The sequence below is a fragment of the Equus przewalskii genome, chromosome 19, assembly GCF_037783145.1.
Source record: "Equus przewalskii isolate Varuska chromosome 19, EquPr2, whole genome shotgun sequence".
Taxonomy (NCBI): domain Eukaryota; kingdom Metazoa; phylum Chordata; class Mammalia; order Perissodactyla; family Equidae; genus Equus; species Equus przewalskii.
The window spans coordinates 62,517,689-62,536,382 of record NC_091849.1 but is presented as its reverse complement, the minus strand read 5'-3'; the positions used below and the strand labels follow the sequence as shown (position 1 = coordinate 62,536,382).

At 42.0% G+C, this 18,694-nt stretch overlaps 1 protein-coding gene across 5 annotated transcripts in view; it reads right to left on the bottom strand.

Moving 5' to 3' along the window:
• SMAP1 (small ArfGAP 1) overlaps positions 1-18,694 on the bottom strand; it is a 159,291-nt gene that overhangs the window by 101,560 nt on the left and 39,037 nt on the right. For all 5 annotated transcript variants that reach the window (XM_070584886.1, XM_070584885.1, XM_070584887.1 and 2 more), the window contains exon 2: positions 10,648-10,781. In XM_070584886.1, coding sequence (XP_070440987.1) covers positions 10,648-10,781 — 134 coding nt within the window. The remainder of the gene's footprint in view (positions 1-10,647; positions 10,782-18,694) is intronic.

Below are 18,694 nucleotides of genomic sequence, written 5' to 3'. Positions count from 1 at the left end.
CGCCACCTAACAATTTTCTACCAAATACAGCACTCCACCCGGGGATACAAGCCCTTCCCCTCGAGGCTTACTATTCCTCCACTATACTCTCTCAGTTCTACCTGGATTAGGCAGTATAGAATCAGCAGGGTCAAATTAATGAAAGACTTCCACTAAAGTGACATCTTACTATTTTGTTCACTGTTTTGACCCAAGAACTAAAGCCAGTCAGTAGGAAGAGAATTTTAAAAACTATTACTGATCTTTTTAAAAGTTCAACCCTAAAAATAATTAACAAACCAAGAGAAAGAGGAAAATACAGGGCACGATCTTGCACATTCAATTCAAAACAAATGTGACTTTTCCCCAAATAGATTGCGTAAAAATGCAACCTCTTATTACGCTTCACAGATTAAATTTTGTTATAGACAGTACCACATACTTTTCCTCACCTCGCTCTGCACACGCAGGTGATACATAAACCTGACTGCAAGCTACCCTGTTCTGCTCTTCTTGAGGACACATTTCATGATCCTGTGAGGACGCAGCATAAGTTGAATCGCAATCAATTTAAAAAGTTAAATATGTACATGAGGTCATGATTTGAGAAAGTTCATTAGCCTGAAGGAATTAGAATGAGCACTCCTCTCACAAAATAAGAAAAAAGTTGTTTGACCTGGGGTTTTCTTGAGTACGTGTGTAACAAGAATTGTGTACTGAAAGCTGACTATGAGCCTGGTTCTATAAAGCATCGAAAACTCAACTAAGGCTCAAAGCCTTGAGGGACTAAACAGTGTTCTAACACACATGGGTCAAACGCGGTCAAATCCAGAGCCCTGCAAAGCAGCTTTTTTAAGTGGAATTTTATTCTATTAAATATTGCTTGTCACAGGAATTCTATAATGGCAGTGACAGTTTATGAAGCTCCTCACCGAAAAAAAAGAGAGAGAGTGTAACTAGATGGAAAAGCCAAAAACCCATGGACAATATTTACAACAAAACCTGGTGGTCAAGTATCCCCACACACCCCACACCGCCGTCAGGGAGGGACGAGGCACTGACGACCACCAGATCTGCACAACGCCAGCATCTCGGGAAGCCGGGGGGATGCGAGAACAGAACACTAAAATAGTGAGGCGATGCACACTGCACACTACAGTGAGCCTCCCTGAAGACAGTGCACGGAACTGAAAGGATCTTCCCCCAATGCACAGCCCGTAAGAGCCAAGGGCCCACCATGAGCTCGGAATGGGGGAAACAGCCTAGGCCCTAGGAACTCTCATAAAGTGACCATCCAGGTGTCCTGTCCAGGACAGGGCCCCACACTGAGAAACTCTGGGAAACGATTCAAAACTGAGCAGAACAGGAATAACGAGGGAAGGGAAGAGAAGGTCCAGCTCAAACTGGGAGAAGGAAACAGAGCAGGAACATCTCAGAAAACAAGCAGCGTTCCTTTTAAACATGACATGAAAACAACTGAAGAGAGCTCTGTGAAGCCTGAAGCTCTCGAACAGCAACTCCTTCTAAAACTGTCACAGAAAGGATCAGCAGGAAGCAGCCAAGGTCGCGTCCCACACAGTCACTGGCAGCAGCAGAGCGACATCTCTGCAGCGAAGCCACACTGAACTCATACGGCCCGAAGACAGAGCGAAACCGTAACCACCCATCCAGAGCACGCTCAAAGACAGACGACAGAACACGCTACACGAGTTAAAAGACACGGAGTTACGAAAGAACAGCTAAACCAGAAATTAGAAACATTCAGAACTAAAATGAAAACTCAGGAAAAAATTAGAAATAAAAGAAAAAATATTTCAGAAATGAATGTGAAATAAAATGGAACACAAGGACCAATAAACACAACAAATAATGGCCTAAGAAAACTGGAGAGACAAAAAAAGAAAAAATGTTTAGATTAAAAAAAGGAAAGCAATGAAAAGGACCCAAAAGAAAGTGAGAAATACTGAAGTCAGGCAGTGAAGACCTGCCCACAGGTCAGAGGCCCTTAAAGAAAACTCAAATGAGGAGACAGGGTACTAACTAATTTAACAGGGTCACTGATTAGGGCTGGCCTGGTGGTGTAGTGGTTAAGTTCACACGCTCTGCTTCGTCAGCCCATTGTTCGTGGTCTGTATCCTGGGTGCGGCCCCACACACCCCTCATCAAGCCATGCTGTGGTGGCATCCCACACATAAAACAGAGAAGGATGGGCACACATGTTAGCTCAGCAACAGTCTTCCTCAAGCAAAAAGAGGAATATTGGCAACAGATATTAGCTCAGGGCCAATCTTCCTTGCCAAAAAAAAAGTGAAACTACATATTGAAAGAGCACATGACATGCAGGCATTTCTCGTCTAAAAGAAACCTCTTCATATGTAAAGGTATAGACGGGTTACACAAAAATCACAAAGAAGACAGACCGTGCAAACACGGAACAAGAGAACACTGCAGCAGCTCCAGGCAAACTCAGAACAACTCAGTACACTTAACGCTTCTCCGGGGCTACGAAGATCATCTAAGCCAGTTACATCACTCTAAATTTTCTAGTAGTCTCATTACAACAAATAAAAACATGCAAAATTAATTTTAATAACATTTTATTTATCATCTTTCTCCTTTGCAGAACTCCCATGGAAAACAATAACTTATCTCACCTTCATCTAGAGACTCAAGAACTGTCGCAAAGCTATTCTTCGCAATGAACTGCTAAGCTCAGACAGGCTCAGGATAAGGATCAATGCACAGCACTCTCGCGTCCTGTTCCAGCGAAACAAACCTGCCCAGCCGCACGACTCACATAAAACTTAAGTTTCAACTGCCTGTCAGCGTCTAGGTTTCCTCTAGTTCCAGGTTTGTTTTATAAAGATGACAGAGATGCCTCACAGGAACGCCGTGCTTCTAGCAACTGCAAGCCATTTTATTTCACAAAATTAATATGCCTGTAAAGAATAAAACGCACCCTAACTTTACCTGAAACACACTGCATCAGAGAGTCAAAGAGAAGGCACTTTAAGGCTTTACCACTTTCCTCCCCGACCTCTCGCCATCCCTCACATCCCAACTTCACCACTGAAGACGGGCACGACATGACCACCAATTAAGAAGCACCTGGAATTTTAACTGCTTTTTAACACACAGAGAAGTATCTGAAGTATCTATGAATTCCCTTTTGCCTATTCTCCCTGTATTTGGCCTAAACAACTGGGAATTCAAGCTGGGGCCACAGAATACAGCAAAGCCTACTGATGAAGATTAATGAAAGCCACAATTTTAGCTTTCTTTAGAAAATCTTTTTTCTAAGAAAGATCAAAAGTTTAAAGGAAGCCAAGCAGGTCAATACTATGACACACCCATTGCTAAATTAAACTGAAGGCTACCCAGTGACCTTAGAGCAGGTTTTTCCAGGAGTAACGAGGCTCTCACAGAAATCTATACCCATTGAGCTAGTGATCTTTCCTGAGGATAGAAAATATAAACAGCAAAAATGTTTGTTCAAAACATTTTTAGAACCTATCTTTCAGACTTAACCCGAGACTCTTGTCAGGTTCTTTTGAATTACCCGAGAGTGCAGAAAATGTTTATCCTGAGGTTAGAATTTAACTTTTGGAAAACGCTGAACCACATTGCTAACTGTGATACACCATTTTTACTCAAAGGCAAGTAATGAAATGTTTTCTGAACTGCTGTGGTAACAGAGGACTGAGCACACAAAGAACCTCAAGAACGGAAGAGACTTCAGAGTCATCTAAACTACTCCCCATCTACCCATTCGATGCCTGAATCCCAGCTACGCATTTCCAAGTGGTTGTTCAGCCTCTGGGCAAACCATTCCAGTAATGGGAGACTCATAACTTTCCAATGCAATCAATTTCAGTTTGGGATGGTTTGAAATGCTGCAAGTCCTGCCATTCTAGTGCTTGCATACATTGGAACTTGCGCATGCTGGCTTAACTTATACTGCCTTATGGCTCCCTATGGCTGCTTATTTTTGGAATTTTAAGAATATATAGGAACATGGGGAGAAATGAGTAGAGATCAAGAAATGAAAAAGATGCCATATACAAAATATAGGATACATTTGGGGGAAATGTTTGATTTTTTTCATTTTCTTTATTCTCCCCCTTCCTGTGTAAAGGCAGTAAGCATTCTCTCACAGAATTTTATCAAACCAAACATTATTCTCAGCATGCCATTAAAAAAATTAAGCACCTACTACGTTCCTGGCACTGTGGTAGCCATCACAAGAACTACAGATAGGCACAGGATAAAGTTTCTAACTATCAGAAGCTTACAATTAAGTTAATTCAACAGACATGCACAAAGGTGAATAACAACATATGGTAGTAGACAATTAAGCACAACCTGTAGCCAGAAGAGGGTTTCATTAGAGTAGAGGTTTAAGCTGGGCTTTAAGGAATGGGAAGGATTTAGTTTGACAGAAAGAATATGCAAAAACATTTCCAACAAGGGCAACAGCAAAACCAAAACAAAAAGTCAAAAAACAAAGACAAACCATCAGATTGATTGAACATGAAGAGCTGTCTGTATACAGACAAAGCATCTGTCGTAAAGCTTCTGGAGCGAGGTCAAAGACAGGATGAAGCCAGGCGGCAGAGGTACCTGATTACCAATTTAAGGAAAACAAAACTTCTATGATTCTCAGAGGAGAACCAATGCAAATCTCTTCGGAGAGAAGTAAAATGGCCAAAGCAGCATTGCAGGAAGATTACTCTGGACACGGACTGCACAACAGATGGAGGGCGACGGTGACAGGAAGACCAGGGAGAAGCTAAAGCCGTGGGCATGGCAGGGGAAAGGGGAACGGAAACCAACAGAAGTGACGGATGAACTAAGAAGTGATGGAACACAGAGGCACAAGAAAGAAGGAAGAACCACAGAAGACTACAAGCTTTCAGGATTAACCCGAACAATGACGTTAGCTAAGAAAGAAAGCCAGTCTGGACAACCAGATAATTCTTCACATTTTAGCTTTGGTCAAGGTGCAAGCAAATAGCTATCTACCAGTCTTAACATTTACACATGCTACACATTAATAACTATGACTGTGGCCAAAATGTCCCACATTGGAACAATTTCATAAATCCTTCTCTCCTGTCTCCATACGGAAGCTGGAGAGGTTTTGTTGATACTGCTATAGAGCAGTGGTTAATTCTGATACTCCGTTCTTTATTCCATTCAGATGCATAATGTTATCTGGCAAAAAAATCCATGCCTAGTCATATCTATTCCTTTCTCTTCTATCACTGCATTAACAGCCAGCTTTCTTTGCTTCGTGGCAAAGCATTTTCCATAAAGCAACAAAATTCCTAACTACTTCACAAGAGTTACTGAATATAGAAAGATGAGTAGACAATGCAAGGCCACACTGACATTCCAGCGTCATGGAATCAACCTAACTGGCTAACTCCAGCCTCAGAGAACACGCAACTGAAGCCAGGTACCTGAGGGTTGCTGCAGATACTCAGTAAGAAGAGGACTGCCTTTCGACCCTGTCACCAACACAGACACAGATAAATGTGGCCAATCTGCCATTTTCTTGTTTAACTTGAGGAGTGACTCAGGGATCCTGAGGATCTGTGAGCTTGTTTTGCAGTAGAAAGAGAATGCCTCTGGTGAGGCTGTGATTGCTGGACGGCTGACACTCAGCAGTCGGACTGCAAAGGGGCTTATCAGGAGTGACCCCTTTGCTTCTCCAAAGCTCCTCCTGCCCAGCCCCTTAGCCCTGCTTTCAGCTCTTGTTAAGGCCGATTTGAGAGAACCTATGCTCCCACCTTCTCATCTGGGCCAAACGGAATAAACCTTTCTCCATCTCCAAGCACCAGTGTCTCAGTGTTTGGCTTACTGCACATCAGGCACAGGAACTTGAGATTGAGAGGTTTGGTATCAGGACTAAAATGGATGCTTGGGAAAATTACCACTTACTTCATGCCAAGGATTTCCAAGCTTTCTTAAAAATGATAAACCCATGAACACCAAAGGTCTCACAGACAATCTAAAACAAGAAGTGAAACTCACTGTAGAAATCACCACTGGAAAGAGAGGGGAGAACCACCTGTGCAGAAAACAACAGCTGAGTCACAGGAGGAAATGAGCTTTCTCACGGAGAAAGACAAAAGAACAAAAGGGCGAAGGACAAAAGTGTAGAAAATCTCCAGCAGGAGGAAAAAGAAGGAAAAGAAACAGGAAAAAATAAAGACTACACAACATAAAAGATGGGAGACAGTAACTTTAGCTTTCGTTACAAAGAAGCAGCTTCAAGAAGACAGCGGTTAGTGTCAAGCGAAGCAGGAAGATCAAGCAAAAGACAGATGGAGAGCTGGATTCAGCCATCAGGAGTAACTAATGTTCTTTGTGAGTGCAAACTTAGCAGAATGATGGGAACAAAAGTGAGTTAGCAAAGAGAAAAGTAAGGTAATGAAATGAAAGAGTAGGTAAAGACCTTGCTCAAGAAATTCAACTGCTAGGGCTGGCCCCGTGGCCGCATAGTTAAGTTCCTGCTCTGCTTCGGCGGCCCAGGGTTTTACCAGTTTGGATCCCGGGCACAGACATGGCACCGCTCATCAGGCCATGCTGAGGTGGCGTCCCACGTAGCAGAGCCAGAAGGACCTACAACTAGAATAGATAACTATGTACTGGGGGGCTTTGGGAAGAAGAAGAAGAAGAAAGAAAAAGAAGACGACTGGCAACAGATGTTAGCTCAGGTGCCAATCATTAAAAAAAAAAAAATTCGCCCACTCAAGGAAGATAATAGCTAGTCCACAGAAGACAGTGGCTGGCACACTGTGAGTAGTTAATAAACGTTTGCTGACTGAACAAGCAAACAAATGAAATGAGTGTAGCAGTCAAGAGCTGTATGTTGAGGGAAAGCAGCTGTCAGGGAGACTTTTTATGGAAGGAGGCGTAAAGCAGCATGTTTCAAAGAAGAAGAAAGAGTTTCAAGATGCCTCCCAAGTGAACATAATGTTTTTAATTGGGTGGAAAAGCAGGAAGGAAGATTGAGAAAGAAAACAAAGGCAGAGAAACCAGAGGCCACCACCTTCTACTCTGCCCCTAACACAAGAGAACAAAAGAGCTGAAGTCAAAGCAGAAACCTTCCGGGCTAGGTGGACAGAAAACGAGAGGGAAGAAAGCTGCTATCCTTTCACTGTAAGAGTAAACACGGCGTGAAAAGAGCTGGGTTTAAGGACCTCCCAGCCCAAAGCGCAGTCAAAGCTACAGCAAAAACAGTGAGGATAGAAACTGAGGGGGTTTTCCGGAAACGCAGACAAATGTTGAAGGCAAGTTCACTAAGGACAAGTCACATCCTGTGGAGACTGGGCATTTCAAATGGAAAGCTCCCAAGACATATTTTTACAAAAGAACACATTTCAGTTGAGTGGGCCTGGGGTTCCCAGGAAAACACCAAGTACGTATCAACAAACAGCACGAGGAGGGGGTAAACCAAGAGCCCAGGAGAGAAGACACGGAAAGATTCACAGAAACAAAACACACTAAAAGGGCTCCAAAAGCTATCATGACAAATACCAAATACACGCAGTGTATTTTCTAACATGGACAAGGTCTCATTGAGATGTTTCATTAAGCAGCACAATTCTGCAAGGGAGCTAAGAAAGTTGAGAGCAAAAGCAACATTCCTCTGTAATAAGAATAAGGTATTCTTCATTTTTACTCCTTCAATATACACATTGAAAAATGAATAATTAAGAATTTTAAATTAAGGGGAAAAATGGTAATCAAGACTTAGGATTAATGAACCAATGCAAAACAAAAAGTAAAAGCTATAGTATTTGTAAAAGTATTAAAAAAAATTGGTCCTTTCCAAAAATTTGAGAAGTACCTGACAATAAACCCAAGATCAAAGACATTTAAAATCTGACCATGAACCACATTTTAAAAAAGAATTTTGATTAAAATTTAAGGTGAATAACTCTATTTCTATGCTAATAATAATCAAAATAAGTTTTGGTAGATAAATTATTTTCTTTAAAAAATAAGCATACAGCAATTCTAACACAGGTATAACATGGTAGATACCCTTCAAATTGACTCTCACACACACAACATACATATAAATACCTGATATAAATATGGAGCATATATAACTCCTGTCAGTCAATAAGTAACCTTGAGGCAAAACTTACTAAGTAGTCACTCTTTACAGAGTCACAAAAAAAAGGGGAACAATTTCATTTAATTACTTGACTAGGCTCAAAGATTAAATCATCTTTCCATATTTACTAACAAAAGGTATTAAAAAAAAATAGAACTACCCAAAACTAAGTATAGTCTGAAAATTAGTAACATGACTTCCATGAAATGTTGGGAGTGGTGGTAGGGAGGACAGAGAGTAGAACTACATATGCAGGCAAAGTATTTCTCTTACTTCTATAAATACCACCAATCTTTTTTATATCAAAGAAATTCTTATAAAATATCATATGAATAAGGAACACATAGAACATACTATAAAATACTCATATGAATAAGGAATAAATCACATTGTGATCTTCACTTTCCCTACTCTAAATTAACAGTCAGAGTTAACAGGAACAAACTTCAAAAAACAAAAGTTCCAGTGCACAGCAAAACTAACGCAAGGGGACAGAGCTCAGGGCAGCGTCTGCCCCTGGGGGACCTGACTAGAACTTGGCACAAGGAAACTTTTTAGGGGATAAAAGTGCTCTGTGTATCTTCACTGGGGTGGTGGTGGCACAGTAGAGACGCTCGCCAAGACAGGTAAAACTCACTTCTAACCTATCAATTGTTCTCTCTGTAATTAGACCTCAATTCTTTTAAAAAAGTAAAAAAAATAAAATGCCAAGGTATAAAGAGAGTTGTATTACACGGAACCTACCTACCACCACAGGAAACAGGATGCACTTCAGCTGAACAAAAAGCACCCTCGACAACAAGTGACACAATTACCTAACTACTCATCTCAAAATGCCTCAGCACCCAACGCTCCCAAAAATGAATTAATTATTTTTGGCAAATATTCTGAAGAAGTAATTCACTTATACTCAATAATACTGCAGAATGGATCAGTTTGTGTATTATTTACTCAGTAGTACATTTAGCAACCAATTCAGCACACAGGACACTAAATTCCTTAAGATCAGAAAGATAGTCAGGAGAGCAAGGCTGAGGGTCTTACAAGGTGAGCAAACGGACCAGTACTCCTAGCAACTGACGAGCTGAGGCTGTGGCGAGTGGAGGACGGCCAGGGACTGCCGCTCTCAGGCTTCACTCACTCTCACGCACTGCAGCCGGCACCCTCCACCGAGGCACCCTCCACCAAGGCACCCTCCACCGAGGAAGCAGCGAGGCCGCCCGCCGGCAGGGGTCCTGTCGAGACCGCCCAGGTCTCCCTCTGGGTCCAGACCCCACTACAAACACCAAGTTACCCTGCAAACGACCCTTCACATTTGCTTGAAGACACCTTAAGAAACATCACGGACTCTGTCACCACAGTGACCACAGAGATGCCATTAAGAACACTGCCTCATATGAAGAGCTCAAAAAGCTCTGCTTCCTTGATGTAACAAGTAAATTCTTTGCTCAAGAACCTTGAAAATACGTAAAATATATTTCCTTTTGTGTCCTAGCCAGCAAAACACTCAAAAACTAATTTAAGACTGAATAAATTATGCCTGACTTTATTCTCTAGTCTTTTTTTCCCTGTGAATATTTTTGAGGTTTAATTTTTAAACACATTTAAATCTTTGCTCCATTTAGAATTTACTTTGGCAGAAATCTATCTTCGGCGTAGAAGTTTTACTTTCTTTACCCAATCTAACTCTTTTTTAATGACCCACTGCCCCCAGCCTTCCATTCTCCTCTTTCTACTCTTACCCCACCCCACCAGGGCCACTTTTGTGTTTTGTTTGTTTTTGTCTGATTCTGAGGTATGTATGCTTATCACTGAGGTTCACGTACACATATTTGTGTATTTAGCCTTCATATTAACTAAAAGTAATTTCAAAGGACATAAGAAAAGTAGTGTAATTTCACTCTAAGTGACAAAATAAAGCCAGTAGAAATAATCATTTTTACATTAGCAGTCAACCTTAAGGCTTAAACAGTATATTAACAGATATTAAACAGATTTTGAGAATCTAACGTGGTCACACTGGAAAAACAGTGAACCCTTAAAACTATAAATGTGTCTCTAAGAAAGCTAACCCACTTGAAACAAATCCAAATCAGTCATTAGGACATTTGCTCACCAGCTGCCTTCCCACTGAGGCCCTGTCTGCACACCAAGCACCTCCGACAGCAGGTGGCCTGCAGGTCAGCCCCTGGGCTGGCAAGGCTCACGCTCTCTCCCCAGGCTCCCTCTGCTGACAGGAACGCAGAGCAGACTACGGATTACACTGGCAAATTTCACCAACACAAGGGGAAGGAATTCATGTTTTAAATACTCCAAAATCACTATCTTAGATAAAAAGATTAAAAACTGACTTTATTATAGACCCAAGAAGAAATAAACATCTGTGAACTGACAATTTAAATAACACTCAAATTTTATGTGGCACATGCCATTTCAATATACTACTTTTAAATGTTAATTCTTAGATGCAAGAAGCATTATAGATTTTAAATTCATTTTAAGTATTTTTAGTAATCTCTCAATAAGGAAATGTTTACCTGTATCTGTTCCGGTGTCCATTGGTCTAGGTTGACTGACTTGACCCTGGATATATGAACTCCAAGATTTCTGTGGATTCCAGCACATCTGATGCAAATAAACACACCAATATTCCAGGAAGCCCATCGGGGACCTAATTAAGGAGATGAAACAAAGAAAAGCAAATATTAAAAACCAAAATAAACATCATGACAGAATATGAGAAGCATTCTCCTTTTTTATACAATTATAATGGAGGCTTACAGAATTCACATGCTCAAATTTTTAAATGGTACCAACAGCGGCTTGCTAAACAAGACATGTGTCTTGGCTGTGCTGAAAGGCTATAAATCAACTTTCAACAACCTTCATAAGTTTACTAATTTTGCTTTCCTAGAATCTTTCCTCCAATCTAAGACTTTAAAAGTAATTTATATGTGAACAAGAATTTCATGCAGCATATTTGAACCAGCAGTAGCAATATCCCGGAGTAAAAAGTTCTTTATTAAATACGTAAGATAGCACTTAAAAGATCACCGACAAATAAAAATCAAACGAAGAGGGGCCAACTGGCCACGTGTAGTGGTTAGGTTCATACTCCGCTTTGGCAGCCTGCGATTCGTGGCTTCAGATCCCGAAAAAATCAGAGTTCTCAAAAATGAAACTTAGAAATGAAGAAGAAAAAGTCAATCAACCTAATAGAAAATTGGGCAAAAAGACATGAGTGGGTAATTCACAGAAGAAGAAATGTATAGCCAATAAACTTAGGTAAACAGGCACAACCTCACTGGTAATTAGGGAAAATGCCCTGTAAAACCACAACGACCCCCATTTTGCACTCAATACAAAATTGGAAAAGCTGGAAACATTTTTTTTACTTGATTAATACTAAGTGTTGGCAAGGATGAGAAACAACAAGGACCACCTCAAGAAGCCTTGTACTGACATGGATAAATCTCAGATATAACCCAGAGACTAAGAAAGGTGAGCTGAACTGAGGTGTGCTACAAAATGTTACTTCTTTGGGTCATGGCCAAAAGATTCTGAGGAACACTACAGAGAAACTCACAAGTATACAAGAATATAAACCCTAGCCGTACTGTTCTTCATATCTCTGAATATACTATTTCATGACAATTTTAAATGTTCTCATGATTATTTTCATATTGCTTATACAATTAACATAAAAATTAAAAAATAAAGTAGTATCTGGAAATTATGTCAAATATTCAGAAGCTTATACCTCACAGATTTCTATAAATCACTTGATTATCAAAAAAATATAGACAGTAAGAGACATCAATAAAAACCAAGTTTTTTAAAAAATTTAGGCTTCTATTTCAAGTATATACTTTTTACCCAAAGGGGAGAGTTAATCTACAAAATAACGTTGCAGCTAGTAATTACAATACAGTAAATAAAACTAAACACATCCCCCCAAACTCCTTAATTACACAGGAGGTGGATTCTGCATATACAATTTACACCCAAACACCCCGCTGTTAAGCATCTGGGACAAGCTCTGGTTAATACTTGTTCGACCACTAACACTCAAAATGAATTAGAGGCCAGGAGACCTGGACTGTCAACCCCTCTGCCACCTCGGAGCTGCAGAAATTACACTCGACTAACGACAAACTGAGCAACGAGATTCTTCTCTGCAAATGAGTGAAGAGTGGCCTGGCTGCCCTCACTACCTAGGCCAGACTTGAACGGAAACCACCTTGAAAGTTTTAAAGCACTAGTCAAGTACAAGTTATCGTCACATTAACAAAGTTTGAAAATCAAAACACGATACTTTTTCCTTCTCTAGAGAAGTTTCCACATTGGTCTGCAGAGGAACCGTATCCTGACTTTCCTCAAGAACAGCTCCCAAAAGGGCAGTTAGTCCAGAGCATGACAGGAAAACAAAACATTTTCAACACACCTTAAGCGTGGCTTCATTTTTGTTCTTAAAACTGAATGACTCCCCTCAGAATATCGCTAGACCCATAGCCAAATACAAATGGAGACTTTTCTCTATGGGACAATTTTCCCGAAGCAGCAAATGCAGTGACTGAATGAACTAATTAGGAAGCATCATTTGCATAATGTGATAGCGACTGTCCTTGCAGGTAAAAAGCTGTGGAACCCAACACGGTGGTGTATGTTTACAACACCCGAAGACAATAAAGGGATTAAAATGTATAAAAGAGTTGTACAAGAACGACGCTAGCAGTTAGGAAAAATGGCTACATTACTATTGAGCAAAGCGAGATGTAATTAAATGTTAGGTGATCTTTAGGTCTTATACAATTTAAGGCTATAAAAACCATCTTATTGGGGCCAGCCCAGTGGCACAGCGCTTAAGTTTGCACGTTCCAACTCAGTGGCCTGGGGTTTGCCGGTTCAGATCCCGGGTGCAGACCTACACATTGCTTGTCAAGCCATGCTGTGGCAGGCGTCCCACATATAAAGTAGAGGATGATAGGCAGCAGATGTTAGCTCAGCGCTAATCTTCCTCAAAAGAAAAAAAAGAAAATCAGCCTTGCAAATTTACCTAAAATTGCTTTGATAAAATAGCAGTTGTTCAACATAACTGTGCTTCAATTATTGGTAGGAAATCCTCACTTTCATTCGCCAAACTATTCAGTGAGTACTTACCAATTCTGTACCAAGCACACGCTGTGAAGAGACCACAGACACAAGGGCAAAAAGCTAAGTTCCTGGAGGCAGGAGGCCAAGCCAGGCATAAACAGGTGTTACTACGTAAAACCAATCTGTGAAATCCAGCCAAGTTGTAGGTGAATAAACCTTCCACCGGGCAATCTATTCACATTCTCTCTCTGTCACACACATGTTTACACACACAGATGTACAGGTTTGCAAGGTTATATATGTAACGTGACATATCTATGTACACAACACACACCCTACAGCTACATTTTAAGTGACAGATCACAGCTCATTAATTTAATCTCAACAAGTATTTATTTTTAGAAGAGAATGAAAAGATACAAGCGCATCTCATGAAGGGAAAATATAATTTTATTAAATTTTTAAGAAATCAATAACATATATATGTGTACAGACACACATTCACACACAAACTGAATGATGCTGTGAAATGTTGTTTCTCTGTGTCATGGTCAAAAAAGAGGGCTGAAAAACACTACAGAGAAACCCATATAGGCCTTCAAGAAGCCACGCACCAAAATATTTATAGCAGCATGGTTTCTAAAACAATTGGAAATAACTTGAATGTTCACCAGCATGTTTATCTCACCAAATGATGGAACATTACACAACCGTGAAAATGAAGAAAGTGCACATATCAACATGGATAAATCTGAAATATAAGACGGAGTAATCAATTTTGGCACAATGTGATAACACATGAAGGGCAAAGGGGACCCCCCCCCAGGAGACAGTCTGCTAGAAGGCTCACAGGTCTCGGCAGAAGCAGAGCCTCAACTGAAATTGAGAGGCTGACACTCAGCAGCAGGCACAGACTATGCCAGGACACATTCTCGGTGACGGCTAACAAAGGCAGAGTGACAGGGAGCCTGGTACAGCTGGAGGGGAGAGTATGAGAGTATCTGGGGAAAGGTTCAGGACTTCACGGGAGGAAGTCACAAACAAAAGGCCTTCTGCCATTCACCCTGCCCCTCAGAAGAGGCCGCGATGCCTCTTCCGCACTCTCCACGGGACTCCCACTCTGGTACTACTAGACACTACTAGGCCCGCGCCTTCACCTGTTGCCCCTCTGCCCTGCATGTCCCTTATCGGCTCTTCGCACGCCTGGCCTCCCTGTCCCGTGGTCTCTGCTCGCACGCTGCCCGCTCGCAGAGGACTCTAACGTGCTGCCTCTCCCCGGTACAGCCCTCATTTATGACACTTACAACAACGTGGAACACTTCATCTATTTTGAAATTTACAAACAAATCTAAGGTAACCAAATAGATGAATACAAACAGATAAATAGCTGACAGATTTAATCATTTTAGCAGCCAAGTCTCAAACCATGAAAGGTTAAAGAAATGCACAGTCAGTTCCAGGTGAACGTCTCTCAAATTCTAACATGCATGCAGATCCCTGGGGAGATAACGAAAATGCAGATACTAATTCTGTAGCCCTGGAGCGGAACCTGAGATTCTGCATTCCTAACAAGGACCAGAGAGGTCCACACTGCCATTACAGACTACATTTTGAATACAAGAGTCTAGATTATTCTCAACGTGGTCTTCAACTCCAGCATTCAGCATACTTCCTGATCTGCTTTCATTATTCTTACTGAGTATGTGACTTAAACTGTGAAAACGTATTTTAACAAACGAGGAATGAAATCTGCTGAGGAAACAATTCAAAGCTTATTTTGAATTCAGATGTCAGGCTATCTTGAGTCATCCCTATCACTAGATGCTAGCATAACACGAGAAAGCTGGCGTCAACCAAACACGTGAGCAATCGCAGTGTCACAGTTACAACATAGCAGAGCTCGAGCGACAGCAGAGAAGGTGGTCTCTGGCCTCGCCGATGTTAGCACCCTGACTACACCCTTCATCCGTGAACGCCCAGGGAACAATGATAATCCAAACGCACCACACGAGAGATTGATAAACACGGCAGCAACAGGAATGGAAATGAACACACATGAGCATCACCGGGAGGAACCGACAGGACTTAGCAAGTAGGAAACAGAGGGCTACTCACTAAGTAAAAATCAAGGTGTCTGAAGTACTGCTTCCCATCTGGGATTTAAAGCATGAGGTTACTTGCAGAGTCAGAAAACTGAAGGAGATCTGTCATATGCTCTAAATGATAGTGACACATCAAGATGAAAATGTCAGCAAGTGCTCAGGAATAGATGGCTGAAGTTCAAACTGGAAGATATACCGAGCGCCTTCTTCAAGATGACAGCTGCAGCCCCAAGAACAGAAAGAGCAAAAGCAGCAGAGTGCGAAGTCTTAAGGAGAAAATGAAAGGTAGCGCAAAATCAGAGAAGGCCAAAGTTTTAAAGAAAAGATGGTCAAGTGTCGAAAGTTTTAGAGAAGTTAAGCACGGGGCTAGGAAAGAACCTCTGGACGTGTTAACTGAGAGGAGACAGAAAGCAAGCAGGGTGAAGGATGGATTCGCCCGTCTGAATTCCATCACCAGAGTAAACTCTCGCTGCTTCCGTTGCCAACTCCAATCCTCTAACACAGTTCTCTGTTTCCCTCTATCTGGCTCTCAGGACCATCCATAATCGTGATCCTTCTTAAATCAACTTTATTTTGCACACACTCAGGGAGCCAATCCAAACAGACTCCTTGCCTTCCCTTGAACACAACTCAATTACCCTGTGTTGACCCATCCCTGCACACCATTTCCTTTGTCCGAAACGTTCTGCTTGTGATCATACCAATCCTACCTCATCTTTGAGGCCTAACGGGAGTCCCATATTCTCCATAACACCTTTCCTTACGACTCCATCCCTCATTCTCCCTTCCTATAAATGTTACAGCCCATGACAACGGGCCACAACAGGTACCTGCCGCATGTTCAGTCACGTTGACTAACACAGATGGTAAACTTCTCCCTGGGCAGACTTTCCATGGCCTTCGACACCACCTACGCCGGGAACAGGCAGCACACTAAGAAATGTGCTAAGGCTGATGACTGAGTCAAATACACAGGTTCTTTGATACTTGAAGCAATCCATCCACTGTTTTAAAGAATGGAACCAAAAGCAAAAACTGTGTGGTAGAAGCTGCTGTCTTTAATGTTCAGCTTTCCCCTCTTCCTTTTAATAACAAAAGCCCTGAGTTTCAGTTAGAAACACGGCTGCCCAGACAGAGATGACATTTCTCAGCCTCCCCTGCAGCCAAGTGTGGCCACAAGACCAAGTTCTGCCCTACGGAATGTGAGCCGAAATGTGTTTCACCGTTAACCAAACCAGGCCTGTGACCCTGGGCCTCCTCCTATCTGCCACTGGCTGGGAGATGGTAAGAAATGAACCTGCTACCTTGGACCCAGACACAAAAGCCCCGTGCTGAAGACGACAGAGCTGCTCTCTCCACATTGGACAGTTCATCCCCAGACTAACGTGAAGGAGAAATAAACTTCTATCCTGTTTAAGCCACAGTAGTTGGGGGTTTTTTTTGTTACAGCAGCTAAGCCTGTAACAAACCTAATTTAATGAGAATTATATTTGCAAGTTGACAAGTTGGTGGCAGTAAATGGAATGTACTAGAGATTTAATCCCTTATTTCAGAGCCAAAATTCTTTTTTTTTTTTTTGATGAGAAAAATTCACTCTGAGCTAACATCTGTGCCAATCTTCCTCTATTTTGCATGTGGGTCGCCACCACAACATGGCTTGACAAGTGGTGTAAGCCCACGGCCAGGATCTGAACGAGTGAACTCTGGTTGCTGAAGCAGAACACACTGGACTTACCCACTGCACCCTTGGGCCAGCCCCCCAGAGCCAAAATCCTAAGAGGAGTTAAAGAACAAGACAGCACATTTTCATCAACTCTTAGTTTTCTAGATTCAATTTAAATACCAAATACATATTAGGTGCCTATGTTCACCAAGGTATTAAAGGAAGAGGACAAACACAGGTCCACTCTCAAGGAGCCGGCACTCGGCCAAGTCCCATGACGGTCACGGTACAGGGGACAAGTGATGGGGGACACAGCAGAGGAAGAGACAAACGTGCCAGGGGTCTCAGGGCAGGCTTTGCAGAGACAGAGGCATTCAGGGCGATCGCTAACGATGAGTCCAACTAGAGCAGGTCCAGTAGGGACAAAGCCCGCTCAGTGAAAGCAGTGGTGCCTCCACCTTGAGGAGCCTTGCCAGCTGTAACGCTGCACCAGAAAGGACGTGGCTGCAGCACCTCGGCACACGAAGCTTCTTCACTTCACACACTGACGGGATTTCCCTGAGTTGTGATATATATACACCTAAAATTTATAGAGTGCCAAGTGACTAACAACTTTCAGATAGACATGAAAGAGTTTAAGATACAGAACCTCTGCAGAAAGTGGAAAAATGAAGTTTACTGAATCATAAATCATTATATATCTAAACGATGTAAAAAATACTCTATCTAAAAAATGAAGAGGAATTTTACTGAGAACTCACAGCTGTCTCACCATTCGAGAAACATGGTGAAATTGCATGCTCTTCTGAGAAGAAACTTCTTGTAAGTTTCTGATTACCATGAGAGACTAGCAAAGACAAAAGCTTCTTTGAATTTTTTTATAAGTAGAAAATAACTATGACGAGGAACAGAAAACTTAACACTATCTACTAACAGTGACCTCCTTTTCGACTCAGGTCTTCCATAAAGCCTTCTCCCACTGCCCCAGCACCACTCTTTTAATGACATTTTTCGCAACGATCTACAGTTACTGTTTCAGCTCTCTTTTCTGAGAAAGGGTCTCTGAGAGGAGAGACTTCATTTCACTGATCTCCGTGTGCTCTGGATTGAGCACAGCATCTGGTATAAAAATGCAGGCAGTCTTGGGGCCAGCCCCGTGATGCAGCAGTTAAGTTTGGCGCGCTCCACCTCAGCGGCCCAGGTTCGCAGGTTCAGATCCCAGGCACGGACCTACACCACTCGTCAGTCATGGTGTGGCTGCGACCCACACATAAAGTGGAGGAAGACGGGCACAGATGCTAGCTCAGGGCCACTCGTCAGTCACGGTGTGGCTGCCACCCACACATAAAGTGGAGGAAGACGGGCACAGAGGCTAGTTCAGGGCCAGTCTTCCTCAGCAAAAAAGAATCTCGGCAGTCTCTAGCTTACAAATGGTAGCTAAGACCTGAGTCACCCAAGTTACTGATGCCAAAACCACCAGGAGGGCACTTTGAGAGGAAACCACCGTCTTATTTAATACGCACAACATCAGATTCATCATATTTCCAAACACAGTGTCTGACTTAATCCTAATAAACACATTAGGTGGGTTTTCAGGACTGAGGAACTTAAGGTCAAAACATAAGGAAAAATTCTGGAAAGCAGGAAAGAGCAAAGGCTACGCCACGGGCAGATCCCAAAATGCAATGGTGAATACTTTGCATCTCCTACCACGATAATTCCATC